Below are 27,653 nucleotides of genomic sequence, written 5' to 3'. Positions count from 1 at the left end.
CGTTATTCCAGAAATGCTTCAGGGTTTGAGAGATCAAACCAGGATTCAAAGCGGTGAGCCATGACAGGGCTCCTTGAGAGCAGGAAAAACAAAGACCATACACACAGAGATAATATCCCCAAAGCAGCATTTATTTACCCACTAATTCCAAAACATTTAATTTAGAAGTCTGGCATTTCATAATTACCCATCTTGATTGACATGGGCTGACACACATGGCGCTGTCAGGATACACAAGGACCAATAGCCAAATAGTTACAAAAAAATAAATCCATGATTCTTAAAACAGTCGCAACCAAAAAAAAAAAAGTTACAGGTATCAAAACTTTAGATGCATTGCATTGAAAAGAAGGTTTGTGCACATCATAATTTAAAGAGGCAAACAAGGCGCTACTGAAACCTCACGTTAAAGTTTATTATTAAGCTGATGGAAAGGAGCAAGTGGTCTCTCATATCAGCTTCCCTTAACAGTTTTCCATTAGCTAAGAAAGAGGTGGGAGGGGTGAATTCACTTTTGCATGCACAGATGTACTGCTTTAACAAAACACTAGCAGCTGGTTTTAAGTGGACCATTTAAATACCAACTGTAGCCTGTGTGGTTAATTCTCCTAACTTCCCCGAGGCTTTCGCCTGCACTTCACCCAGATCAGCAGGCACAGGAAAATGCCTCCTTCAGAATGCACCTGTCTGCACAATTCAGAAAGGGAGCTCCCGTGGGCTCAAAGCAACCATCAGTCCAGCAATGCCCATAAATTTACCTGGAACTGCTTCCCGGGGGCGGAGAGCAGATCTGAGTAGCTGTGCTGCCATACAGATAGGTTTAGCACTAGATACTTAGTGACTGTGGCGAGGAAGGACCGGTGGTGATGGGGTGGGGGCGGGGGCTGGCCGAGGCGCTCAGTTGCCTTCTCCGGCTTCCTCATCCTGCTGGTCGCTCGTCCAGAGGGTGAGGTTGTCTCGCAGCAGCTGCATGATGAGCGTGGAGTCCTTATAGGAATCCTCGTTTAGTGTGTCCAGCTCGGCTATGGCGTCATCGAAGGCTTGTTTGGCTAAGAGGCAGGCCTGCTCGGGCGCATTCTGGATCTCGTAGTAGAACACGGAGAAGTTGAGGGCCAGGCCCAGCCGGATGGGGTGTGTTGGCTGCATGTGTTCCTTGCTGATTTCGAAGGCTTCCTTGTAGGCTGCCTCCGAAGCTTCGACCACACTGTTTTTCTTCTCGCCGGAAGCCACCTCTGCCAGGTAGCGGTAGTAGTCGCCCTTCATCTTCAGGTAGAAGACCTTGCTCTCATACTGGAAGTCATTGCAGTTCTTGATGAGGAACTTGTCCAGCAGGGCCAGCACATCATTGCACACTGTTTCCAGCTCCTTCTCAATCTTCTCCCGGTAAGCCTTAACCTTCTCCAGCTTCTTCTCATTCCCATCGGCCATGGTTTTCTGCTCGATGCTGCTGATGACCCTCCAGGAAGACCGTCGGGCACCGACCACATTCTTGTAGGCCACGGAGAGGAGGTTTCGGTCTTCATTGGAGAGAGGTTCATTGAGCTCGGTCACCTGCAACATCCCCAAAAGATAAACACTGAGACCCGAGTCTGAAAACCCTGGAAAGAGATCTTCCCTTCAACCCAGTCAACAACCCTCCTCAAAAACAGGATTACGGACAAGCCACTCAAGAAAAACCAACTGGACAAGGATCCTATCTGAAGGGAGACTGCAGTCTAACAGAAGAGATAGATATTAACTCAAAATATTAGTGATAAGGACTCTGAAAAAGTCGTAATTTAGGCCTTCTAAGATGCCACCTTCACCTTGGCGGAGGTGTGGGGATAAAGATGTTGATGGAACGTTGTGAGGTGCTGGTGCACAAGGAGGTGGTGGGGAAAAGCCCTGAGGCTCCGCTATTCTGCGTAAGATATTCTCACAGTAAAATCATACAATTCCTTTGTCAAATGTTCAAAGGTTATCACAGACTGGAAGTCTATTTCCAGCTTTCTATTCTAGAAAGAACCAATCACACCTCCCTCAAACACTTATTAACAAAGAAGAGCTTCCCAGATGAGCTCAAACACCACACAGATCTAGTGGCCAGAGATTCACCCTGGTTACACGTGGAACCCCACCGGTAAACCCAGCCCTCCCCCAACCCAAAACGGATGCATTAGTAACAGTAAAGTGTCCCCAGTCTCTGCTGAAAGGAGGCATAACTACTCAGCAGCAAGCTTTACTCTGACCTACCTGACAGGAAACCCTGACTGCCCATCAAGGATGGAAGCACCAATTATTTTAAGTGGAAACGTTAAATTTCAAATTCTTCATGATGCCAACTGCAAGCGAGCCAGCTGTGTCATCAGTAGAAGGAGCACTGGACTTTGCTGTGCTGAGCTGTGCCACCAAAAAGTCATGTTGAAGTCCTAACCCCTGGTACCCGTCAACGTGAGCTTATTTGGAAACAGGGTCATTGCAGGTGTCATCAAGTCAAGATGAGGTCATACTGCATAAGGTGGATCCTAAATCCAATGACTGGTGTCCTTATAAGAAAAAGGGAGATCTGGAGACGAAAGCCATTGTCATGTGATGATGGAGGAAGAGACTGGAGTGACGTGTCTACAAAGGCCAAGGATTACAAGGATTACCAGGAGCTACCAGAAACGAGGAGGGGCAAGGGAGGATTTTCCCCTAGAGCCTTCAGAGGGAGCACAGCCCTGCCGACACCTTGATCTCAGACTCTAGCCTTCCAAACTGTGATAAAATACATTTCTCTTGTTGTAAGCCATCCAGTTTGTGGTGGCTTTGTTTGGTGGTCCTAGGAAACTAATACAGACTTAGAATCAGAAAACTCTGGGCCCCAGCAAAGCCACTAACACACTAAACTGGCCTGTATCTTCTATAAAGTGGGGGGATTCCTCAACTATGTGACCTACTGGGAAAGGTCTTTAATTTTAAAAAAAGAAAAAAGAAGAGCACGTAGAAAACCACAAAACTCAACAAAAAGGCATTACTTAAATCAAACTATAAGGACAGAACTTGCTCCAATGGAAGGGAAAAGCCAAGTCTGATGGAGAAACTTATTAACAACATAATAAAACAGACATGCTTACCATGGATTAAGAAGACTGAGCAGTAGAGAATCAGAAGTTTAAAAAAAAAGAATTAAAAAGGATGATAGGTTTATTTGAAAAATTAGTAGTTCAAGAACATAAGCAACAAATGTAATCATTGTGTAAAATTAGAAAACTTGTGCCAAGTTCTTAAAAGTGAAACACGCAACTGTCTACCACCACCTCCCTCTTCAACAAATCCCAGACAAAATAAAAATACCAGCTCCCTCTTCTAACTTCCCCATTTCTCTGTCCCCAGACCCCTACTCTTCTGCTGCAAATCATTAGCCAGGGATGGCCTCTCCCTCTTTGCCTAGTCAATCAGCCCAACCCACTTCCTCCTTCAGTGTGGTCTTCAGCTACAAGCCGCCCCTGACATTCCCCAGGAGGGCTGCCTGCAAGCCCGGCTCCTCATTCCTCCCCACAAAGACGGGAATGGTCTCCACGCTGGTCTAGGGCAATCCCCTCCTCTCTACTAATCCACAATCCATGCTCCCCTCAAGACCTGTAACCCCACTAGTTTTCTCCTCCAGGGAGTGCCTTTAAACACACCTGCTTACTAAAAGTATAAAGAGACATTGTAGATATTTTTCTGATAATTTGGCCTTTTACGGACGCAACCCTTATAAATCAAAATTCCATCTCAAATACTATGACAAATCTCAGAATGCTTGAATCCTTTAGCATGACACTTTTCTAGGCCAATATTCAGTAAAACAAAACATGAGGCAAGAACAGAATTTGAAAAGCTCCTCAGATCTTCCAATAAGTAAATCCAACTAAGGCCACTTGATGTTAAAATGCAAATGACATCCATAAGGAGCCACTATATACTTCATCCTGCGACCAGTAAAGCTGCTTTTGTTGGACTATTGCGAAGACACCTCAAAGTATGTCCCCAGAGCACATCATTAAAATTGAGTGCATATCTGAAATATCTATATATCACACAGTGTTTGCACAAGGGGTGGTATCATTACTCAAAAAAAATCTTAAGACATCTGGAGTTTAGCCTGAGCTAGCTGTGTGACCTTCAACAGAACACAGCTTTTCTGGGCATCAAAAGTCAAATAAGGGGGACCAGCCCAAACAGTCTCCAAGGACTTCTTCAGCTCTAAAATCCTAGGATTCCATTTTTCCTGAGCAACTATAACAGGTGTGGTAAGGCCTGAGGTCAATACTATTGAATATCAACATAAATGTGGGTGTATCTGTGGGTTCCAGGAATCCGAGGATCCCTTCTCCATCAGGAATAAACTGCCAAAAAAGGCTACTGGGCAATATTTATGACACCTTCACAAGAAAAATCATTGACTAGGAGTGTCAGTGTTTATGTAACAATCACCTGGTCGCCTGCCAGTCTGAATGAATCACTATCGGCATCAGCTGAGTGTGACTAACGGCTAAACAAGCATTGTTCTCAGAACCCCAGCCAGGGCCTAACTAGGAAATAACTGGATACGTTTAAATATAGTGTGTTTTAATACTCCTGGATTACAGCTCGGTTAACAAAAGGAAACTTATGGGAGGAAGATAGTTTTATTACTTGATCGGATAACTAAAGAAAATTGGGAGTTTTCCCCAGATTGGAAAATTACGGACTGAAGTAAAATCAGATGGCCTATTAAAACAAGATTTACAGCCAGTCTTGGCTGGTGATACTTACTGCAAATAACCTTCGCTAATGTCAGTTAGCACGAGTTCCCAACACTTCAAATTCCAAAACACAGGAGCCAGGAGACTTCAAGAGAAGTCTCGTCACCCACTAAGCGGCGCAGACACTGGGAGGCAAACGGTGTAGGGAAAGGAAAGCAGGAACGGGTCCCAACCATCCTAAGACTAAACCAGTGGGATGGCCATCTGCGGAGTCTACGGAGATGATTTACTGCATCTCAACAACCACAAGTTTCCAAATGGTTTCTAATTAGGAACAAAGACTAGACACGGATTTCTCGAGATAGAACTAGACAAAGGTTCTCAACCTTCTTTCTACTCCAACGCCAGTTTCAACACTCTCGTTTCCACTGCACACCAGCTGCGCCCAGTGCGGCCACCCCAGACATTATATCTTCACGTGGCTACACCAGCTCCAAGGGGTTCCACCACCTCTGCTCGCAGCCACTCTGCTGTCTTGTTCTCCTGCCCACCTCCCCACCCCAGGTAATCCTACTTACAGGCTTCCTGAAAACCTTAAATTGATGGACCCTTCCCATTCAGGAAGGCTCTCCTCTCATCTCCTTTGAGGACTGGACTCCCTGCCAGCCATTCTGCTCATGTACGTCCTCCTCACCACGCAGCCTTTGGCTGCACCAACTCCCTTCACCCATTTTCTCTGCTCTGGACTACACAGCATTTCTGAAAGTCACGAACAACCTGGTTGGCTACGAATTCATTTATCTTCCTATGACACCACTGGCTTACTCAAAAATCCCTAAGGGCCTCCTCCCACTAACTCACAAGGCAATAAACTATGTGTTTGTGAGTAAAAATAGACCCGCTGCCAAAAACAGCCCAGGGACTATTTGGGAAAACTTAAAGTTCTGAATCTGGGAAACATCCAACCTCAGAAGGAACACTGAGCAAACAAAAAAACATCACCCCTGAGCTGCCAGGCCACACTGCTCAAGTTGGGGTTGATGCGACTCCTCCTGAACAGCGCTCTCATCCTTCACAGCTACACACACACAGCACAGCCACCACCCCGAACTCTATAGCTACCCACACGCACACGCTACCAGCAAGCTTGCTTTTGATATAAGAGCTTATAACAGAAAAAAACAATCCTCATGAATAATTGCATAAACATAACCACATAATAAAATCTTTAAGCTTCTTTGGCAGAACCCTGTATATATTTAAAAAAAAAAGAAAAGTGAGCTTGAGGGATGAAAGCTTTTTTGGCTGATTGTTTCCCAAGTTAATGCCCCGAAAGTGAGGATTCTGCCTGTACCCCAGCTGGCAAAGCACCTGCCATTGGTCACCACTTGCCCAAGCCTGGAAAGACTGCCCTCTGTCTAAACCAGGGCGAGGCTGCAGTTCTGCAAGGCTGGGAGAGGGGCCAGCTTCAAGCTCAGAGCAGGTGAGTTCAGGTTATGAATATTCACTCTAAGCTTAACATTAGTCAAAATAGCTCCCTTTGTATCGTTAAGAGACCACCTTTGTCTTGCTCTGAACATAAGTAAACATTTTCACAGGTCTTGGCAAGCATTATATACAACCCCATCTGAACAGCGTCACTCTACCCTACTGCCCCTGAGGCACCAGGACCGAAGGCTTCAGAAGCTGTGCCAGTTCCCATCACAGGGAAGTGCCAACACCCACCACCAAGGAGGGGATGCCACTGCGGCGAGGAGTGGGAGGGGCAGCCTCAACCTGGACACTTGGGAGCATCTCACCAACAACCCAGACACTGAAATTTGGGGGCCTCTAGGCTTACAAAATATACTAAAAGCAATATGGAGAAACAATTTCCTAAAACACCACAACTATAATGTAACATAGTCTTGCACTTCTCAATTCATAGCAGGAACTCAAATTCAATTAATACTTTGCTTCTTAAGCTAAAAAAACTGGTCTTCAAGAGAACAAGCAAAATCCAGATGAGTCTGCCTTTCATGCTCCCCTGATGCAGCTAAGAACCATAAGTGGTAGATTCTGTTTTTAATCAAATTTGGCAAAAATGACTTACATCTAATAGACGGAGTTATTTGTTCAGTAAGCCCACTTACGTTAACGGCTTGGAACTTAGTCACCAATGATGACAATGGCTAATAGACCAGAAAGTATACTAGAAAGAAATATGATTCCTTAGCCTCATGGGGCATTGTCACAGTGGTTAAAGTGAGAGCTCTAAATTTGAGAGTTCAAATCTTCCCTTTACAACTCGACCTTGAGAAAATTAATCTCTTCAAATCTCATTTGTAAAATGGAGTTAATAACAGGATCCATCCAGAGTTGTTCTCAAGATTAAATGAAAATGTACACACGGAATAAAAGCTACCATTTACTGAGTGCCTAATAGGTAAAATGATAAATTTCATAAACTTGATGAATTGTAACATGGAAATCACATCTGGGGTATCCCCTACCAAACCGTTTTTCTGGAAAAGTGTGACACTGCGGTCTACCACTAATATTAAATTCCAGACAATGATGAGAAAATACATTTTTGGTTTCCTTAAAGGAGTAGTGAGGTCCTTGACTGTGGGAGCTCTTCCGGGGATAATGCAGGAACCCCAAATCCAGATGGGGACCACAACTCCCACGTCACTGCAGCAAAGCTATGTGAACTGTTCACCAACTGAAGTGTCTTTTAACTAATATTGCAAGAATAATGCAGAGACTTCTTCCTTCCTCAGTCAATACGTGACAAAGCGATACTTACATGGGAAACACGGCTTGCTAGTTTACATAGATTTCAAACGGTAGTACCAATGTGGCTTTAAGATGTCACACTAACCACAATTCTGGTACACCTCAAAATCATCCTTAGTTTCAATATCTGCAACATGGGTTAGGTCTCACCCTGGGTCACTCAGCTGTGCTCTCCTTTTACATACCACCTGCTCACTTCCCCACTTCCCAGGATCTCACAGCTGTTGGAATAACAGCCTCTGGCCACTGGTCGGACCTCTTCCCCTCCAACCCATTTCCTTAAGCTGCAGCTTTGTTGCCTGCACTTAAGATTGCTACAGATATGCATCAAGTCCTTCAGACATATTTTTCTCCCCGTCCTTTGTCAACCTTGTAAGCGATGTTAAAACACACCATGCCATCCCAAACAATTTTGACATTTTAAAACTTCATGATTGCCCCTATGTTTTAATATAAAAGATGACTAAGAGCAATAAATGACATGACTGAATTGTCTGTCCATGAATATTCACTAGAAATCTATCTGGTTAGTTACCCTCTTTCCTTAGACTCACTTAGTATTATGCACAAATATTTTTATGCCACTTTATGGGTTTATCTCATAGTTCTCATAAGATGGTACTGTACTCATTTTATAGAGGTTATGAATTGTATAAGGGCATTCCAAGCCTGGTCTAGAAAGGACTTGGGTTCGAGAATCTTTCAGTGTTTCTTTCTACGTAAGGGACAAGGTACGAGATGGGGGAGAGCTGGAAGAAACGTCTTTACTTCACTTCAAAAACATTTCTTGCCCCTTCAAATTAGGAGGAGAGGCAGGGAACTGCAGTTCTCAACTGATGTGAGCCAACACCTTTGTTTCCAACATGCGTGATTTCTTAAAGCCTTACCGACAGCATCCTCCAGGTGACGCTGGTAGCATATGGAACATCAATCATTACAGGCAGGCAATATTATTAGCTACCATTTAAATTATAAAGGAAACAGAAAACAAGTTAGAATGAAAGCTGAAAGCCCACTTGATAGTAACACCAACATTACAACCTTCACGCTTCAGAGGACCAGAAGACAAGAGATGTGAGCTTCAAGGTCACAGAGTGGTGGCATCAGAACATCCCCTCACTCAGGTGCGGTAGAGAAGCCTACTTACCTGCCCTGAAGAAAACCCACACAAGCCCAGAGGGTTATCAGAATTCCAACTCTTTCCAAAAGCTATATTTTAGGTCTATGATATTAATGAAATAGGGACTGAGTCTTCTCAATAACATTAAGAATTTAACGTACAAACATCAACAGGTAAAACATGAGAAACAGTTTTCCACTGACCCTTGCCAAGTCCTTTCCAATAAATATATTCCATTAATTTAGATGACCAAAAAAAAAAAAAAAATTCTTTAATAGAAGAAACAGGCATACTGACCAAAAAAGTTCTTATTTTTTAATAGGAGTTACCTTGAGGGAATGTTTATCACAATTCTGAAATGACATAATTAGAGTGTGCACTGAATTTTCAATGGCCTATCCGACCCATCAATCATCTCAGATACAGATATTACATATTCCCAATACATGAAAGGGTCCATTAGTTTGCAAAATCCTACCTTAATGTCTCAGAGAAAATCTGTGGACACAAGTAGGTAGCTGCAGGAAAGCATTTTTCAAGCCTGCTTTCGAAGACCAGAAAACCAATTATTTTCTCTCCACAAACTGTATTCCATTCCGGTTACATCTCTGCATTCTTTCCTTACTTCCAATTTCAAGTTGCCTCGGGTTTCCTATAGCTCCAGAACTACCTTCTAGTCATTTTCCCTTAGCCTCAATTCACTTTGCTTCCAGCCCCATCCCTTCTTTATTCCCCAAAAGGCTCCTAAAACTGCGGCCTTCAAGTCCCACTTGCAGGATAGGCGAGGGCCTCGCTAAAATGTCCAGAGAGCGGTCTCAACCCACACAATCCCAGTTCCACTCGGTGACTGGGGAGAAGAGGCGCACTTAAGTGTCACTTGCTGTGTGGAGATAAGTGGCTTTATCCCAAATAAGCTTAAGCTCAGGACCCCTTCCAAGGAAATGCACTCAGTCAGTCCTGTTTCTGAAAAATTTGCTAAACTCATATACCCTACTTTTTTTTTTCTTATAAGACCCCCAGAATTACACAGACTTCAGGTCCCAAACCTAAATCGTCCCTGGTCTGGATGAAAAGCTCCTACATGGCCCACAACACCATGATCAACTCCGCATCACCAATTAATCAACAAATGGGTGGTGGTGGTGGTGGTTTCCAAACACCTGGTTCAACGTGTGACGTGAACAACATGGAAAAGATAACCCTTCTTACCTGGATAATCCTAAACAGGGACCTCAACATGTTTCATATATTAATATCAAAAGCTTTAAAAGGAATTTTTCACATGACTGAAATTTTACGGAGCCTCTGTATTTGTAGTTTTTTCTGTAGGAAATCCCCTCCCAAGGCCCTAAGAAGGGCAAATGAGCTATATAACCCAGGGCAGTAATTCTTGAACTTAAACCCAATAGCACTTGCCATGAGGGTTGGTTCAAGTGCAGATCTGAGTCCCACCCCCGCGAGTTTCTGAGTCTGTAGGTCTAGGGTGGGGCCCCGGCGGATCCTCCCACGTCTCAGGAGGTTGTGCACTGGGTGAACATGGCACGTTGGCGGCCGCAGCTGTGGCTCTACCCCTCTGTGACCTTGACGCAGAGAGAAGTAATGTTCATTAAGAGAAAATGTGAACTACTGTGAGGAGACAGGGACAGTGAGAGGGTCACCGGAACTCTAGGTCTCAGACACGCAGGTGGTGTCTAATCCACCGCATTGGCCAGGGTGTGGCCGGCCGCGACTCCTTCCCCGGAAATGGAGCTGCAGACGAGTCTCCGCGGGTCTCGGGAAGGCAAAGGCACAAGGGCTCGGCTCCCCCAGGCGTCAGGACCCGTTTTAGTCTCCGGGCAGATGGGCGCAACATCCAACCTGGGAGGGGGCCCCACGCCCGCCGCGCTCCCACCCGCGTCCTCGTCGGACTTCAGGATCGGGGGTCTCCGCACACAATGCGGACCCCGGGCGCGGGAGAATGGAACCAGAACGATGCCGGCGAGCAGAGCAAAAGCGGATCGGCATTACACCGAGTTCAGGTCGTGGCAGCGGAAACCAGGAGAGACAGGGCGCTACTCACTAGGTGATTATTACAAGTTGGGGTGTGTGGAGGAAGGCGAGAGGGGGTGACCCAGCCTGGCAGAACGGTCCAGCAGGAGGAATGCGGCTCCCTCACGCTCCCTCGAGCACCCTCCCCCACCCGCGGCTCCGAGCTGGGATGCCGCGACGCCCGCCCACCCGCGGGGTCCCCGCCGCGCCCCCTCCCTGGACACCCTCCCGGCCCGGCCGCAGGAAATGGCGGGGCGCGCGGCGGGCGCGGGAAGCGCAGGCTGAGAGCGGGCGGCCGCGCCCAGGGGGGCAGCGGGGTTGCCCCTGGCCCGGAGGGGGCCGCCGCCCGGCCGCCCACCCCTTCCCTGCGCCGGGTCCCCGGCCGGCCGCCCGGGCTCCCGGCGCGCTCACCGCCTTCATGGCGGAGGCCATGTCGTCGTAGCGCTCCGCCTGCTCGGCCAGCCGCGCCCGCTGAAGGAGCTGCTCGCGGTCCCCCATATCGCTGAGCCCTGCCTCGTCTCGCGCCCCACTCCGCTAGCTCGCCCGCTCGTCTTCTCCGGTCGCAGGGGAGGCCGCCGCCGCGCACGCGCACTGGCTCGCCGGCCGGCCCAGGCTGCAGGCAGCAGGTAGCGCCGCTCGCCCTCTCGCTGGCTCGCCCCGCGCGCTGTGGCTCGCGCCGCGGACACCGCCTAGGGAGGACAGGCGGCCGCGCGGGGGGATGGGAGGACGAGAGGACGCCTGCGCAGTGGCAGCGGCCGGGCTGGGCGGCGCGGAGCTGCGCGAGTGGGGGGGGGAAGGGCGGGCCAGCCCTAACGGTCTATTTCAAGGTGACGTCACCTTCTATAAATAGCTGAGGCCACCGCCCCGCCCCAGAGCCGCGCAGGCGCCTAGCGAGTGCTGCATTTAACCGCCGCAGAGGTGGAGGTGGGAGAGGGGAGGGCTGGGGCTGGGACGGCGGAGCGGGGGTGGGGGCCTCGGTGATGGCGGCCGTGCTGGCAGCGCACTGTCACGGCCCCACCCGGAAAGGCGTCTCTGAGTCCAGGTTAGAGGTCTGGCTTGAGAAGGGCCCCAAAAGCAAATAAACCTAGTGCTTGGGGAAGCCAGGAGGCCGCGTGCCCGAGGAACGGACGGGCCCCGGACGCGCCCCCGCCCAGCCTGGCCGATGGGCTTCTGGGGGCCACACCCTGAGCTTCAGTCAGCACTGGCCGGGCAGGATCAGGTCCGGCCTCTGGGGACAACCCCACGCACATTCACTCACTGCGTCCCCGTCCTGGGAAGTGGCCTTGTGCAGACTGTGCCTTCCACGGCAGGAGAGACTGAGTGGCCCCGCTGGGATGGGTAAGAGTCACCACACACTTGCTAGGAGCTGGCCCAGTGCTAGGCCTTTCCAGGCATGATCCTACTTAATGCTCACAACCCTCCACCCCTGGTGGACCCTGCTGGCCTCCCCATCTGTCAAAGCCAGACTAGTGACTTGCTCAAGGTTACACAGCCTGAAAGTGGTGGCAGTTTCCTCCTGTGGCAAAGAGGAGAGTGGACCAGCTGGTCACTGAGCCCAGTCCTGGCATTCCATGCTGAGGACCCCTGGTGCCAGGCGCTGGTCTGGGTCCCGGACATGGGAGGAAAATCCCAATCACTAAAGCATGGCCAGACTTAGTACAACATGCCAAGGAGAGTGCAGGCGAAGGGGCCTTATGCTCTCTGAGCATTTTATTGAGCACCTACTGCATGCTCAGCACTGGGGGAAGGAGTAGCCACAGAATAAGTAAGATACAGCCCCTGCCTCTGAGAAGCAGAGGTCTAAAAACCGAAGAGCAGGTAAGCTGGACCTTGAAGCAGGTGAGAGTCAAGGAAAAGGTGTTAGGGAGGGGGATCCAGCAAGGGTGAGGGCTTGGCAGTGAGGATAGAAACAAAATGGGGAAGAGAGAGGCCTGGCAGTGGGACATGAGGTGGGGTAGAACAAGATCATGGAATGTTTTCAGTGCCAGGCTGAAGATTTAAGGCTTTATCCTCAGGTAATCAGGAACTACCAGAGGCATGGAAGCCATATTTCAGGCCCAGAATCTTCCTCCACAGAGTTAGATGCATTGGAAGGGAGAGGGAGGGACTGGAGAGTGGGCCTTTTCTGGACCTCAGTTTCATCATCTGGAGAACTGGACTTGAAGGACTGTTTAAAGCACTGTAGAATAGAAGAAATCCTGGAATGTCAGAGCTGGCAGGACTCTTAGACTCACCACTGTCCAACCCCTTATCCTGCATAAGGGGAGAGTGAGGTATCAGGGGGAGGAGAGGCTGACCCCAGTTTGCACAGCCAGCAGAGCTGGGACCTCCATACTAGGTCTCCTGCCTCCTGGGCCGCCTTCCACCTGCTGTGATGCTACAGTGAGGACCTCAGTACCCATGACACAGCGTTTGACTGGGAGGAAACCCCCACCCCAGGCTTCTCCATGCTTTGAGGATTCTCCTTTGCTAACTACAAATGGAATCGAGGTTAACAAACCAGGCTGATCTTTCCCCTAGTGAATATCGTTAAAGAGTATGGTAGATAATAACTTATCATCCACCATGGGCCTGATGAGGATGGGTTCCCGTGGGAGGTGAGAGGAGGGCCAGCACTGCGGGGGCCTCCACAGTTCCTTCCAGCCCTTAGAGGGATTAGAGCCCTTCTAACTTCTGATCATGTTGGACTGAGATTGATTTCAAAACAGTAAAAATCAGAGAGACTGGAGCATTCTAAATAACTGATTTTGACATTCATAAATGTCAAATGGGGGGACAACTTTGGTTCGCCCATAAAGCTTTGCTTTCCTTCTCACCAAACTTCACTGTCTCCACCTCCTCACCACCCACCCACCACCCCCACCTCAGCCCAGTGTACTCTGGCTCTACCCCCGCTCCTCCACCTAGGTGGCCCTTGCTGTGGCCACCAATCCAAGGTCACTGCACAGTCCTCACTTTCCTGGCCCTCTTGGCTGCACTTGGCACAACTGCTCGCCCCTCCTTGACAGGCTCACCTCTTAGCTTTCATGACCTTACACTCTCCTGGCTCCTCTCTGCTGCTCCAGCCACTCCTATTCTGTCTCCTGTGTGAGCTTGTCTTCTCAGCCTACCTGGAAATTCGGGGGTTCCTCAGAGCTCTGCCCAGGCCCTCTGCCCTATCCTGGGCTACCTTATCCACGCCCACTCTTGAACGGAAGGGGACATCTACCACGTTGCCAGCACTGGGCCAGGTGCTTTGCAGAGATGGGCATATTTTTTCCCTCAAGATACCCCTGTAAGGTAGGTAGGATTTCCATTCCCATCTTACAGATGAGGAAACTGGCTTGAAGATGTTCCATGTCTTGAATAAAATCACACAGCTGGTAATCAGCAGAGCCAGAATTCAAGCTCAGTTCTGTCAGACTCCTAGGCCTGATGGCCCCACGATGTCGTGAGGTGTGAGCTGACAAGGGGTCAAGGTGTGACTCCCCTTTGGGGGTCATTCAGATTGTAAAAAGCACACACAAGTCTCCCTCTTGTAGCTTATACACTTATCAGCGTCCATCTCCTTCACCCTCGGGAGAGAGCTGCCCACTCCCCAAAGTCTTGTAAATAAAGCCAGGATGACCACCTTGGATAGGTCACCTACTCCCAGGGCTCTAAGTCCTATCAAGCATGTAGCTTTTGAACAATTTCCAAGAGGGCCTCTGAACCAGGGGAAGGGGGCTGATGATCAAGGTCAGACACACTGTGTGGCCCCCAGAGCTCCGAGCAGGTACCCAGAGCAGGGGCCAAGTCCGCTGCATCTTTATCTGGCAGGGTCTCACTCAGGGAACAGAACAAAACTCTGCCCCCAGCTATCCAAGGACATGTGTGTGATGTGATGGGGAAGAGGATCTGAACTCAGGTCTAAATCCTGCTCTGCCAGTTACCAGCTGAGTACCCTTGGGGAAGCCCCTTTTATTTTTGCATTTTATTTAATTTATTTTTTTATACAGCAGGTTCTTTTTTTTTTTAATTTTATTTATTTTTGGCTGTGTTGGGTCTTTGTTGCTGTGCGAGGGCTTTCTCTAGTTGCGGCGAGCGGGGGCTACTCTTTGTTGCGGTGCGCGGGTTTCTCATTGTGGTGGCTTCTCTTGTTGTGGTGCGGGCTTCAGTAGTTGTGGCATGCAGGCTCAGTAGTTGCAGCTCGCGGGCTCTAGAGCACAGGCTCAGTAGTTGTGGCGCACGGGCTTAGTTGCTCCGTGGCATGTGCGATCGTCCCGGACCAGGGCTCGAACCCGTGTCCCCTGCATTGGCAGGCAGATTCTTAACCACTGTGCCACCAGGGAAGTCCCTAGCAGGTTCTTATTAGTCATCAATTTTATACACATCAGTGTATACATGTCAGTCCCAATCACCCAATTCATCACACCACCACCCCTACCCCCCGGGAAGCCCCTTTTAAATGGGACTGACCATCCTGTTTCTTAGGGTTGGGGTTCGGCAAGAGCACATTCACACCCTGCCTTCACCAGCCATCACAACTGTAGAAAATTCCTTGCTGCACCCCACCCTGAGCCAGTGGTAACGACTGCTTCTCACGCAGGACTGGATTTCCAAAGCATTGCCAGAACCCTCTGCCAGAGCCCCGTGAATAGGTGACCCAGAAAAGGCACGTCCTGCTTTTTTCCTCGGGTGTCCTGGGACACTCTGAGCTCCCTGCGAAGTCTGGACACCAAGGGAAGTGTTACAAAGAAGCCCTGGTATTGTTCTGGAGAGATGGCGTTCAAACTGTCAGCATGGTTACCGGCTTGAGACAGAGGGGCCACCCGCCCACAGATTCGTGTCACCCAGATAGGATTTTCTTCCCCCCCCCCCCAAATGCAGGCCTCCTGCTGCCTGGGTGACCTGGCTGATCCCAAGCCAGTGATGATATCACCACCACCAGGAGCAGGGGCAGCAGCTCTTGCTGTTAATTGCTGGCTGTCTGACGGTCTTGGGGGTAAACACTTGACCCCCCGGAACCAGCTCCCCAAATCCTCACAACTCTGGGAAAGAGGCTGTTAACCCCATCATATGGAAAAGGAGACCTAGAACAGTCAGGTGCTTACTCAGTGGTCAAGGCGGTCACCCGCAGCCTCCCACTCACGGCCACTCTCTGCCAACTGCCTGGGCCCCAGTGTCCTTTCACTGATACCAACTTCCACCCCCTGTGTCTAAGATCAGCCTGAGTGCACAGATTTCAGGATCAGCCAGAGCCTCCCGCCACTCTTTGAAAGCCCGCTTTGGGAGCAGATTGGCTTCCACGGCAGCTTTTGGCATTAGGAAGTGTGAAAATGTCCTGGTAGCTACAATCTGTGAGCTGGCAGAGCTCAGAGCCCTGTTCTCAGCAGCACCCCCCCCCCCCCCACACACACACAAGCTTGTTCAAAGGAGCTCCGCTCTGGGGGAGAAAGTGAAGCTGTTGCCTATGGAATCGCAGTTAAAATGAGGGCGAAAAAGGCTTTTGCTTCAGTTCTGCAGATGGTCAAGGAACTTGTGTTTCTTAGCCAGAATTTTCTAGATCCTTTGGCTGGAACCATCTGGATAATTGCCTCAAGCTTCTGTGTGGTTCTTACTAGGTCGGCCCAAGTGGGAGGGGCTGTGGTGGTCCAGGGAAAGCTGGAGGTCAGAGCCTGGAGTGCGGTGACTTCCAGTCTCTGAGCCTTGGATTTCCTGTCTGTGAAGTGGGAGGCTACACTGGCTTGGATGGCAGAGTTCTGTCTTTTTTCCAGCTCTGAAGGTCTAGGGTATGTCACCACTGGAAGTTCAGCAAATGACATGGCAGCTCAAGAGGGTGAAGCAGGGATGCCTCAGACGCCCAGTGCCTGGACCACATCCATACAAGGAGTGGAGGAAAGTAGCAGGACCTACTCCACAGCAGGCCACGGGCAGCGGGTGGCCAGCACACTCCCACTTGGTCAAGGAAAGGTCGGTATTATTGTTCTGACTTTACAGATGTGGAAGCTGAGGCCCAGGGAGGTTAAGTATCTTGCCCAACTGCAGAGCAGGGGGCAGGAGCCCGGATCCAGACCCACTCCACCATCACCATTCTTTCCATGCCCGCCCCTGACCTTCTGAGTGCCTGAAAACGTTCTTTCAGTCTTTGAGCTGCACACATCAACTGCTGTCATCAACTGCTGCTTAAACCATAACCTTGGAAGTGAGGGTGAGGTTTGCTGAGTTTCCACCAAGGTTCCCTGCCAGGCAACTATGCTACAAAACAGCTTTTCCTCCCCAGTATGTTAGTAGGAGGCAAGCAGATTGCTACAGCCTTCTGTCTTCTTCCAGACAACAGTGGTGGGCTGGTCCTGACTCAGGAGACAAAGCGATCTGGCAGCACCAAAGCCAGAGGAGAAGGCTGACTCCAGGGGGCTGGTCTCTGCAGATAGCCCTGAGCTGCCGCTGGGGTCATAGGTAGGAAGGACACCCTTTTCCCCTTAAAAGATACAAGCTCCTCCACCTGGCCCTTCATGACCTGGCCCTGGCCCACCTTTCCAAGCTCAACACCTACTTCCTGGACATCCTAGGGCCACCAGGCTCACAGAGCCTGCCCACAAGTTTCTACCAACTTTCCCATTCTTCTACCTCTTCCTCTAAGTCTTTAATACCCAGCTGAAATCTTACCTCATCTAAGGAGCTTTCCCAGGTCTCCACCAAGAAGCACGCTCTCCTTCTGCTCACTCCCACTGTGACTCTGGAATCCACCACCTGCATGGACTTCTTTTGGTAGGATTTGTGTTTCCTGGTCAGCTACTAGGCATCAAGCCCTGTGCTATGCAATTTCATCTAATCCGTGATCTCGTTTAATCCTCATGACAATTGTGAGGTAGGGAATTCCTCTTGTACCCATTTAAGCAGATGGGGAAAAGGAAGCTCTCTTACCCAAGGTCTTGGAGCTAATAGGGGCAGAGTCACTCTTTGTCACTTATACCACCTGCTTCCCACTTCATAAGGAAGTTGGCATTTCCCTCGTAAAATGTAAACACTGGAGGACAGGGCCTGCGTTTCATTCATCATCTGAGGCCCTGGGGTGCCCCTCTTCATGAGTGCTGAATTGAATCTGATCACACCTTGTGCCTATTGCAGAAATGCCACCACAAGAGCCCTCTTTGTGAGTGGCCAAGGCCTTCCAGGAGGGAAACGCTTTAAATTGGCTGACAGCTAACTGACTGGCAGCCTCGTGGAAGATAAGACCGGGGAGAGAGCCAGGGGGAGGGAGGCAAGATTGCAGGGGCTAGGAGGGGGCTGAGAGGAGGAGGAGGAGGAAGTCTCCTGGTTGAATTTGGCCACCTTGCAGTTACTTGGAGTATAAGATCTGGAGTTGCCAGACGCGGCCTCAAATCCCAGCTCTTCTGCAGTAGCTGGGATAGCCTGGGCAAGTCGCTGCACCTCTCTGAGCTTCAGTTTCCTCATCCGTAAAGTGGGCCTGTTGCTCACGTTGAACCTCCCACCCCCCGGGGCTGATGCCGGGAGGAACGAGGTTGTGGATGAGGGAGAGAGTGGGTGCTGCCTGCCAGAAACCTGTGACAGTGCTGTTACCACCTTTATTTTATTTATTTATTTATTCATTCATTCATTCATGCATTTTTGGCTGCGTTGGGTCTACGTTGCTGCGCACAGGCTTTCTCTAGCTGCAGCGAGCGGGGGCTACTCTTCGTTGCAGTGCGCGGGCTTCTCATTACAGTGGCTTGTCTTTGTTGTGGAGCACGGGCTCTAGGCGCACAGACTTCAGTAACTGTGGCACATGCGTTCAGTAGTTGTGGCTTGAGAGCACAGGCTCAGTAGTTCTGGCGCATGGGCTTAGTTGCTCTGCGGCATGTGGGATCTTCTGGGACCAGGGCTCAAACCCATGTGCCCTGCATTGGCAGGCGGATTCTTAACCACTGTGCCACCAGGGAAGTCCCCTGTTACCTCCTTTACATGGGACAGTTGGAGAATCAGCCCAAGCTGAAATGCCCTCCCTGTGAAACCACTGGGCCCTGAAGGCCTGGGGGCAGCATGGAACTCACAGAATCACAGACTCATACTAAGGATCTTGGAGACAACTCAGGCTGGCTTTCTTACTCTGAGAGACAGCACTACATGATGGGCCGTTAGCTCTGCCAGCAGATGGGCCTGGCTTCAAATCCAGCCCCCACTTGTATGTGGCCTGGTTCCTCATCTTTAATATGGAATTAAAAATAATTCCTCTGCCACAGCTCTTTGGGAGGATCAGAGACCCAGGCAATGACAGATGGTTTTAGTGTTAAATATGGGGAACTGAGGCTCAGAGAAGGAAGAAAATTCACTCACAGTCACACAGTAGATTAGCAGCAGAACAAGGTCTATGCCCAGGCTCTACCCCAAAGCCAAGGCCTGGGCTTGTCCTTGGACAGCTGCAGCCTTACCTCAAAGAAGGCCGAGATGGGGAGTGTTGAAGGCCGAGGAATTCACACTGAGATCTCTTGTGGTATTCTGTGTCTCGCTGAGCTGAGGCCACTGCTTGGGTTGCTTATGGCCAGAGAATGTCAAAAAGCCTGTGTCAGAGCCTGGGATCGTGTGTCCAGCCTGGGGTCTGATCCACAATATTACCCAGGGCTTTGTGATGTCACCCCTCTGAGCCTCAGTTTCTCAGCTTGCCAAATCAGAGTAAGGCTCCGTGGCACGGTGAGGAATTCTGTGAAGGCACAGAGCTATTTTCATAACAGCTACCGCTGAGCTCTTGTCCTGAATCAAGCCCTGTGCCATCACTCGCCGTGGCTTCGTTTGGTCCTCATAACACCCCTGTACAGCGGAAACCCAGCTTGCAGATAAATGGCTGGGAAGGGGTAGAACCAGGGTCTGAGCTCCGATCCTGTTCCCTCTTCCTGAAAGACTCACCCCTCCTCTTTCCAGACCTAACTCGGGCTCCTTCTTTGGGTTCAGCATAGTCCTAGCTTCCTCTGGAAGGATCCCTCGGCCACAAGCTGGGTCGGGCACCTGCTCTGGTGCACAGTGCTGGGTCTGCCCCTCTGCGTTGAGACTGTTTCTCCCTCTCCTCCACCAGACGGGGAACCCCATGATGCAGGGACCTTATCACGCTCATGACTGTATCCCCAGAGCCTAGAACTGTGCTCAGCATACAGCAGGTGCTCAATAAATATTTGCCAAATGACTGAAGGCATTGTGCCAGCATCGGGATGCCAGCTGGGCCCCGAGGGAGCAGGGGAGATGGAAGGAAAACTCCTGGACTCCTGCCACGCCTTACATTAGCGGCATCTTCTCCGAGTCCGACAGCCGGCCCCCTGGGAGGCCATTTGAGCCAGCTGAATTCCTGGCACTGCTTCACTTTGGAAAGGCAGCCACAGCCCTCATCAAGCAGCCCGGTAATTGACGTCACAGTGGTGCCAGGAGCTGCCCCGTTAATATTTAATGCAGACTCCACTGCGACAGAGCTGCAGGCTAGAAGGGCTGAGGGGCCTGCAGAGTCCCCAAAGGGTCGTGAGTAGGGCACAGATGGGAAAGGGCTTCCTAAACCGGAAAGCCCCCAGCAGATGAGCATTACACCAACGCGTTTTAGGCCCTGGCTTAACTCAGAAAGAGCCAGGGCAGCACGTGCCTGCCGTGGGACAAGGAGACTGCTGACTGAGCCCTGGTGATAACTATGTGGGGGATTAGGGACTCCCGGGAACGTTTCCTGGAGACAGTGGAGGACAGAGCCCTGGCGCCGGCCAGACCTGGACTCCACCCCAGGTTTGCACTGTGCAGCTGTGTGACCTGGGCAACAGCTGCACCACTGAGCTCTCAGTTCTCTGATCTGTGCAATGGGCATAATGATACCCTCCCTGAGAGGCTTTTGTGAGAATTAACAAAAACGAATGATGTAAAGGACCCAACTCACCACACAGTAGGACCTCAGCAGATTCTGGAGTGCCTTCTCCCAAACCAGGTGTGTGGGTGTTTCATGCATTCATTGGCTGAGGTGATGTTGGAAGGGAAGAAGGAGCGAGGTTTGGACTTGTCACCATGGTGGGGCACCACCCCAGAGAGACATCAGAGGATGGACAGAGAGCCCAAGATGGCAGGAACAGAAGGGCCCTTGTGGACCATCTCTTCTGATTGAACCCCTCATTTGACAGAGGAGGATGCTGAGGGCCCCGGAGGGAGCAGACCAGCCCAGAGGCTCATGCTGCAGAGCCGGGGTCTGACCTGGTCTGCAGTCACCGGCCTGAGACTGCATCCACTGAGGGATTTACCCAAGGCCACCCTCTCAGTGGGGGAGGCAGGTGACATGATGAGATCCTCTGTTCCCTGGCCTCTGCTTCTCTGGCCTGGACAAGGCAGGAGCCTCATCCTCCCCACCCCCTTCCTGGTCTCCCTCCAGCATGTTTCCCCACAAATCCCGGGAGCTTCACAAAATGTAAATCCGACCACGTCATCCCCTGCTTAAAACGCTTCTGTGGGCCCAAACTCAGGGTTGCCAGAGAAAATACAGGAGGCCCCATTAAAACTGAATTTCAGATAAACAATGGTTTTTTAGTATAAGAATGTCCCAAATACTGCATGTACATAATTATACTTAAAAATTATTTGTTGTTTATCTGAAATTCAGAGTTAACAGGACAACCTGTATTTTTATTTGCTAAACATGGCAATCCTATGCAAACTGCCTTCAGGGAAATGTTGAAGTGTTTAACTGGCCTCCGAGGCCCATTTGGGCCCCAAGCTCATCCTTTCCTTCTCTTCCACATGAACTCTCTGCTTCAGAAACAGCTCTTTGCCTTTACTTGAGAATCCCGAGCTCTCCCTCTCCTCTGGCCTTTGCAGATGCTGTTCTTCCACTGGAACCATCTCGGTGCCTCCACGCCGCCTGCTGCCCCACCGTGCTTGACCTGACATCCTTCAGGCCTCAGAAGGGTTGCTGCCTCCTCCTGGAAGCCTTCTTGGCTCTCCAGGCCTGGGTAGTACCTCTTCTGGGTTGCCACCGTGCCTTGGGCAGGTCCTCCGTCTGTTCTGGTCCCTTGATGCAGAGTAGGGATTCAGCAGACATTTGTTGCATTTGCTAAATTCCACAGCCCCTCGCACTTCCCCTAGCAAAAGTTTCCCCTCTTTCATCCAAGTCCTATGTGCTCAGATGTCACCTCTCCTCAGAGAGGCCTTTCCTGACCATCCTGGCTGAAACAGGACACACACACCTGCTGTCCCGCCCCACCCCGCCCCGGCTCCACCAGTCACTCCCTGTCCCATTACCCTGTCTCATCCTGTCCACGGCTTTTACTGCTCTCGGAAATCACGATTTATTCACTTATTGACCCACCGTCCATCTCCTCCACTGGGCAGCAGCTTCCACAAGGGCAGGGGCCATAATGGCTCGTTCCTTGCCATCTCCCTAGCGTCTGTGGGGTGTCTGGCCCAGGGAAGATGCTGCAGACCGTGGCTGGTGGTGAACTCGTGGGCCTGCCCCTTGCTGGTGTGGGCCTTAGGGGAGCAGAGTGGCGGACATGAGCTCCCACCTTCCGTGTCCTCCAAAATCAGTACCCTTGGGAGGGCAGGAGGGCAGGCCAGGTGGCTGGCCTCTGTTTCAGGGGCAAGAGCTTCTGGGAGCACAAGCTGAGCAGGAAGGAAAGAAATCTGCCAAAACATTCATTTTCGGCGGGGGCTCAGATTCAGAGCAAGGAAGTCATTGGGTTTTCTCTCCTCCATGTTGATTGCCAAGTACCAGCTGCCCAGCCACGTCCTCCTGAAGGGTGGCAAACCTGGGACACTAGGCAATGGGAGACAGTGTTGGGGGTACCGAGCCACTCCTTGGGGGCCAAGGATTTCTAAATCCCTAACACAAAGCAGATCCTCTGAGCCTGTCTTTTCCAGCACCAAAAAATAGGTCCAGCCATTGGCTCCACTGAGGGAAAAATGCACACCCACAAGCAAAAGACTCTGCTCTCCAATGCCTCTTGGAGCTACTGTTCTGCATCAGAGAGCCCATCACACTGTTCAAGCCAGCCTGCTTTCGAGTCAGGGGGCCTCCTGTCTGAATTGTGGCCGCACTGTTGACTGTGTGACCTTGGCACGCAGCCTGACCTTCCTCAGCACCAACCTCTGCATCTGTAAACAGTGGACAGTGTAGACCCAAGGCTGCAATGAAGAGTCAGGCAGGCCCTCAGCACAGCTTCAAGCACAGAGCAATGTTAAACTGATTGTAGTTAACTTACTAGTGTTTCTTCTCCTGTCCATATAGGGGGATGGACAGCATGGTTTGCAGTGAAACAAGAACCCTTCCTGGGGACTAGAGCCAAATTTAGGAGTTGCCTGACAGGGACTGGGGTTATGATGTGAAACCCTTGGTCCATGTTGGAGACATTGGAATGCCTGATTCTATTCAGCCACTGTTATCTAAACAGATGAGAGGACCCCTCAGAGCATCCCTCCAACCCTCCTGGAGGCCCCCTGATATGGATAAGTCAATGGTTTGTGGGTAGAGCCCTGACAAGGATTCAGGAGGCCTGGGTTGGAGTCCCAGCTCTGACACGAATATGCTGTGTGACATGCAACAAATCACTTGCCCTCTCTGGGCTCTGGTGTCCTCATCTATAAAATGGGTCATTCCTCCCTGACTTACCAAACTCACAGAATTGTTGGGAGGATCAGATAGGAGAGTGTTTTGGAAAGCATTAGCTGTTTGATGAATTAAAGGAAGATTGTTACTAAAACTGAAAGGACTATGGGAAATCTCTGTACCTTCAGCTCTGTGCCTTTGCTATGAACCTAAAAGTGCTCTAAAAAACAAAGTCCATTTTTAAAAAAAAAGGACCCCTAGATTTTCCACCAAAGACCCTCTAAAGCCTTTAAGTCAGGCAATATAATGCGGGTTCAGGTTCTGGCTTGTAACTTGCATGACTTTGGGCAAATGAGTTAACCGCTGGCACTGCCAGAGGTTTGGTTTTCCTTCTGCAGAGACAGTAGCCCTGGAGCAAGAGAAGGACTGGGAAGATGCTGCAAGATACAGGATAGATGAGATGAGGAGGAGAAGCCCAGCAGCCTCCCAACACCCTGGACAACCAGGGAGGAGGGTTCCCCACCTGAATTTGAGCTGAGGTGAGGGCTACCTGTTCCAGTTTGCATCCCCTGCAAGCAGCCCTCTGGATCTCAGCTCCACCCCAGGTAGTGACTCAAGTTGTTCTGCAGGGACTGGTCCCTCTGCCCCTGTTGCTATGGCGCTGCAGCACAGCCTGGCCAATCAGGAAGGAGATGTGTATCTGAGCCTCTGTTGCTAAAGCCGGAGCAGGACGCCCAGCCAATGGGAAGGGCAGCAGAGTGGAGCCACTGTGGAAACCTCAGCCGCGAGATTCCAACCAGGTTTTTGTCTCCATGTCTTATTTGCCGGGGATAGGCTGGGTTTTCTACATTCCTTTTTTGCAAAGAGCATCTTGCAGCCCTTGGAGGACACCCAGGAGTCACAGCAGGGGTGCATGACCAGAGGCATCTTCAATAAGTCAGAAACGACCCCAGCTCAGCAGGCCACAACTTCAGATGTCCCCTTCATCACTCTTCCCCCAGATGCTCAGCATCACCTGTGTCTATGATCTTAGCCCATCCCTACAGCTCTGCCTAGCCCAATCTGTCCTAAGACATGGCGGTAGGCTGCAGAAAAATCCCCACCCCCAAAGTAAGAAGAGGACCATGGGGCTCACCCCAAAGGGTGCTCTTCTTCCCTGTAGCTTTGTGGCTCTACACAAACTGTTCCTCCTCTTCTGCTATGTGCAGGGTCGGGCAGGAGGAGAGAGAGAAGGATCAGACACAGGTGCTGCACCTCTGTAAAATCAGAGGATGGGGCAAGCGGGCTCTGTGAGTCCTTTCAGAGCTCACATTCTAGACTCAATGCTATTTTAACCTTCAGGCTCTGGATAAAGGGGATCTACAAGGAATAACTTTCCAAGGGGGAGCCCTGTAAATAATGCCAGTGGACACGAATAAGACTCAGATTGCTTTATGCCCTTAAAATGCCCGACCAGCAGGGCTGTCAGTTGTAGAGCTGAAGCCCACAGGGGTGAAGCTGCCCCCTCAAGGTCACACAGCTACCTGGATGCAGAGCCAAGACTGGAAGGCTAGCTCCCTGGCCCAGCTCTTCGGCCTGCAACGTTCAGCCTCCTTAACCCAGCCTTCTCACCCCTGAGCAGGCATTCAGGGAGCGGTGCACACCCACACTCCTGACACCCTTATTTTGCAAACACAGACATAACAACAGCAAGGGAAAGTGTGTCCCACCCCTTCCCCGCGCTCTCCTGGCTTTCACTCTGTTGCCTGGCAACAGTTCCATCCAGAAACCTGGGTATCATCCTAGGCAACTCCCTCGCCCTCATTCTTCCCACCACACACATCGCCCCATCATGTCCATTTATCTCCTAAATGGCCTCCTCACGCACTCCTCCCCTCCCCAACCCCTTCCCAGTCCGAGGTTCCATCATGGATTTCCTGGGCAACTACATTGGCTTCTCACAGGTCTCCTGTTTTACACCTGCCCGTCCCATCCCCCCACTTCCATTTTCTATAACCATAGCCAGACAGTCTTTTAAAAATACAAATCTGAGCATGTCACCTGATGCTTGCTTAGACCCTCTAAGGATAAAATTCGAAATCCTGAACATGCCCAGGAGGTCCTGCATCATCGGGCCGACACCCCCTAACTTCATCTTGCCATATGTGCTCTGCCCTCTCTGTCTGAAACATTCCCCACCCCCAATACACTTCCAATTCTTCTAGTTACTCCAACTTGCCCGTGAGTTCTCAGTTCACTGGTCACTTCCTTGGGGAGACTTTCCTGACCTCCCTGTATAGGTTGAATTGCTCTGTTTTGGACTCTCCTGGCACCACGAACCCCTTTGACCTGTAGCACTTACCACAGTTGCAGTTTTACACTTATTCATGTCATTATTTGATTCATATCTGTAAGCCCTGCCCCCCTTGATGCAAGTTTCGAGTGACTTTGTCTTGTTCTCTGCCTGAAACATATGGATGGATGGATAGATGGATGGATGGATGTGTATGTATGTATGTGTGTGCTATTGGATGATGGACAGGTGTATGGCTATATGGAAGGATGCTCTTATTTTCGCCAGGTCACTTAGAATCTAATCATATCTCCCTCTATTCTGTGGCAGCCAGTCCTGCTCATACAACATGCACCAAGCATCTCTCATGAGCCAGGAATGTGCCCACAGAGCCATGGGAGCCCAAGGAAAGAGAGATTGCCATGCCCTTGAAATTTAGGTAATAATAATAGCTACTGAACTTCCCTGGTGGTGCAGTGGTTAAGAATCCGCCTGCCAATGCAGGGGACACGGGTTCGAGCCCTGGTCCGGGAAGATCCCACATGCCATGGAGGAACTAAGCCCGTGAGCCACAGCTACTAAAGCCCACGTGCCTAGAGCCCATGCTCCACAGCAAGAGAAGCCACTGCAGTGAGAAGCCTGTGCACCACAACGAAGAGTAGCCCCCGCTCGCCACAACTAGAGAAAGCCCGCACGCAGCAGCAAAGACCCAAGGCAGCCAAAATTAAATATAAATAAATAATAAATAAATAAATTTATATTTAAAAATATAGCTACTTACTAGACCCATACTTAATAGACCACTATATGCTCTCCTCCCTGAAAGCTCCCCATTCCTTCCTCTCTACTTATCCAGACCCACGCAGTGTCTCAAGGTTCAGTTTAAGTGTTACGTACTTCCCTGATAGCCCATACTCAGAAACGCCCCAGCACAGACGTCTGGGACCACTCTTGCCGGTCCTTGCTCATAAGTTGCTTCACATTATCCTTTCTCTGTGATTCTGCTGCTCTCTACCAGACTCTAAGTAAGCTCCCTGGGGGCAGGATTCACATCTCCTAGAAGGCCTCACTCCCTTTTTTAATCCTCACGGGACCCTGAGGGTGGCAATAATTACCCCCATTTTAAATAAGAGGAAACAGACTTACCCAAGGTCACACGGATAGTAAGTGGTGAAACTGGTGCAGAAAGCAGGTTGAATCTAAGACCAAGACCCTTAATTGGTACCCCCCCAGGCCCGAATATTTTCTCCACCAGGCCCGAATGGAGCTGCCCCACCTGTGCCTGAACACTGCCGGGTGGGGCAGCCTTGTCTGTTGTTGAGTACTTGCCTGTCAGAAACTATTCTAAGCCATGAACGTGCCCACCTGAAACTGCTCCCCGGAGACCCCAGGGGTGCAGCCAGAACAAGTGTGTCCCCTCTTCCACATGGCAGCCCGTCAGTAATTTACAGCCAGCTCTTGTGTCTCCCCTGCATCTTATCTTCTCCAGGGAGGGGCTGCAGAGCGGAGAGACAGTTAAACTGGAACCAGGAAACCTGGGTTCTCATCCCTGCTCAGCCACTGTCCACGGACTAGGAAATTTCAAAAGAAATTAAGTAGGTGATTTGACAAGCCAGGACATTAAGAAGAAAGAAAGAAAGAAAGAGAGAGAGAAAGAAAGGAAAGGAGGGAGGGAGGGAGGGAAGGAGGAAGGAAGGAAGAAAGAAGGAAAGAGAGAGAAAGAAAAAGAAAAGAAAGAAAGAGAAAGAAAGAAAGGAAGGAAGGAAGGAAGGAAGGAAGGAAGGAAAGAAGGAAGGAAGAAAGAAAGAAAGGGAGGGAGGGAGGAAGGGAAGAAGGAAAACCTATCACTGGGACTTCTCTGGCGGTCCAGTGGTTAGGACTCCGTGCTTCCACTGCAGGGGGCACGGGTTCGATCCCTGGTCCGGGAACTAAGATCCCACATGCCATGCAGAAAAAAAAAAGAGAAAGAAAGAATCTATCACTACCTCCATCAACCTTATTTCATAAACGAAAGGGCATCCTGACACACAAAAAAGGAGGACAATCTGAGAATTAATTTAGCTTTATGAGAACACCTTATAGTGTCCCTATTTTTCTCATTTTGCCATGTCCTGGCTCAGACTCGAGGCAGGGGGACTGGCCCAGGACTGAAGCCTGCGAGGACCTCTGTTCCAAGCAATCAAAGGAAATACCATCAGCCAGAAAAACCCGAGCAGAGCACTCGGCCTTCAGGACCCCACAGTTACCCTG

General features: G+C 50.4%; 1 protein-coding gene and 1 long non-coding RNA gene across 3 annotated transcripts; one reads left to right on the top strand and one right to left on the bottom strand.

Annotated features, from left to right (window-relative positions):
* Positions 1-110: 110 nt before the first annotated feature.
* On the bottom strand, positions 111-11,333 carry YWHAH (tyrosine 3-monooxygenase/tryptophan 5-monooxygenase activation protein eta). Its single transcript, XM_082353138.1, has 2 exons — positions 11,029-11,333; positions 111-1,551 (listed from the first exon to the last, which is right to left on the bottom strand). The coding sequence occupies exons 1-2, from the start codon at positions 11,113-11,115 to the stop codon at positions 898-900; spliced, it is 741 nt and encodes a 246-aa protein (XP_082209264.1). The 5' UTR covers positions 11,116-11,333; the 3' UTR covers positions 111-897.
* Positions 1,558-27,653, top strand: LOC309610356. Of its 2 annotated transcripts, XR_014233868.1 has the most exons (4): positions 1,558-10,651; positions 16,353-16,548; positions 23,530-23,670; positions 25,908-27,653. It is a non-coding gene; the product is annotated as an uncharacterized lncRNA (long non-coding RNA). The 2 variants fall into 2 exon arrangements; XR_014233869.1 differs by lacking the exon at positions 25,908-27,653 and having other exon boundaries at positions 23,530-25,894.

The sequence above is a fragment of the Balaenoptera borealis genome (genome assembly GCF_965194805.1).
Source record: "Balaenoptera borealis genome assembly, chromosome: 14".
Lineage (NCBI taxonomy): Eukaryota > Metazoa > Chordata > Mammalia > Artiodactyla > Balaenopteridae > Balaenoptera > Balaenoptera borealis.
This window is presented reverse-complemented; position numbering and strand designations above follow the sequence as displayed.

What these genes read in the sequence shown, in the direction of transcription:
- YWHAH (XM_082353138.1), bottom strand. Translation starts at nt 11,115, where the DNA reads ATGGGGGACCGCGAGCAGCTCCTTCAGCGGGCGCGGCTGGCCGAGCAG. An exon ending in TGGCCTCCGCCATGAAGGCG is followed by an intron (nt 1,552 to 11,028) that starts GTGAGCGCGCCG and finishes GGGATGTTGCAG; the next exon opens with GTGACCGAGCTCAATGAACC.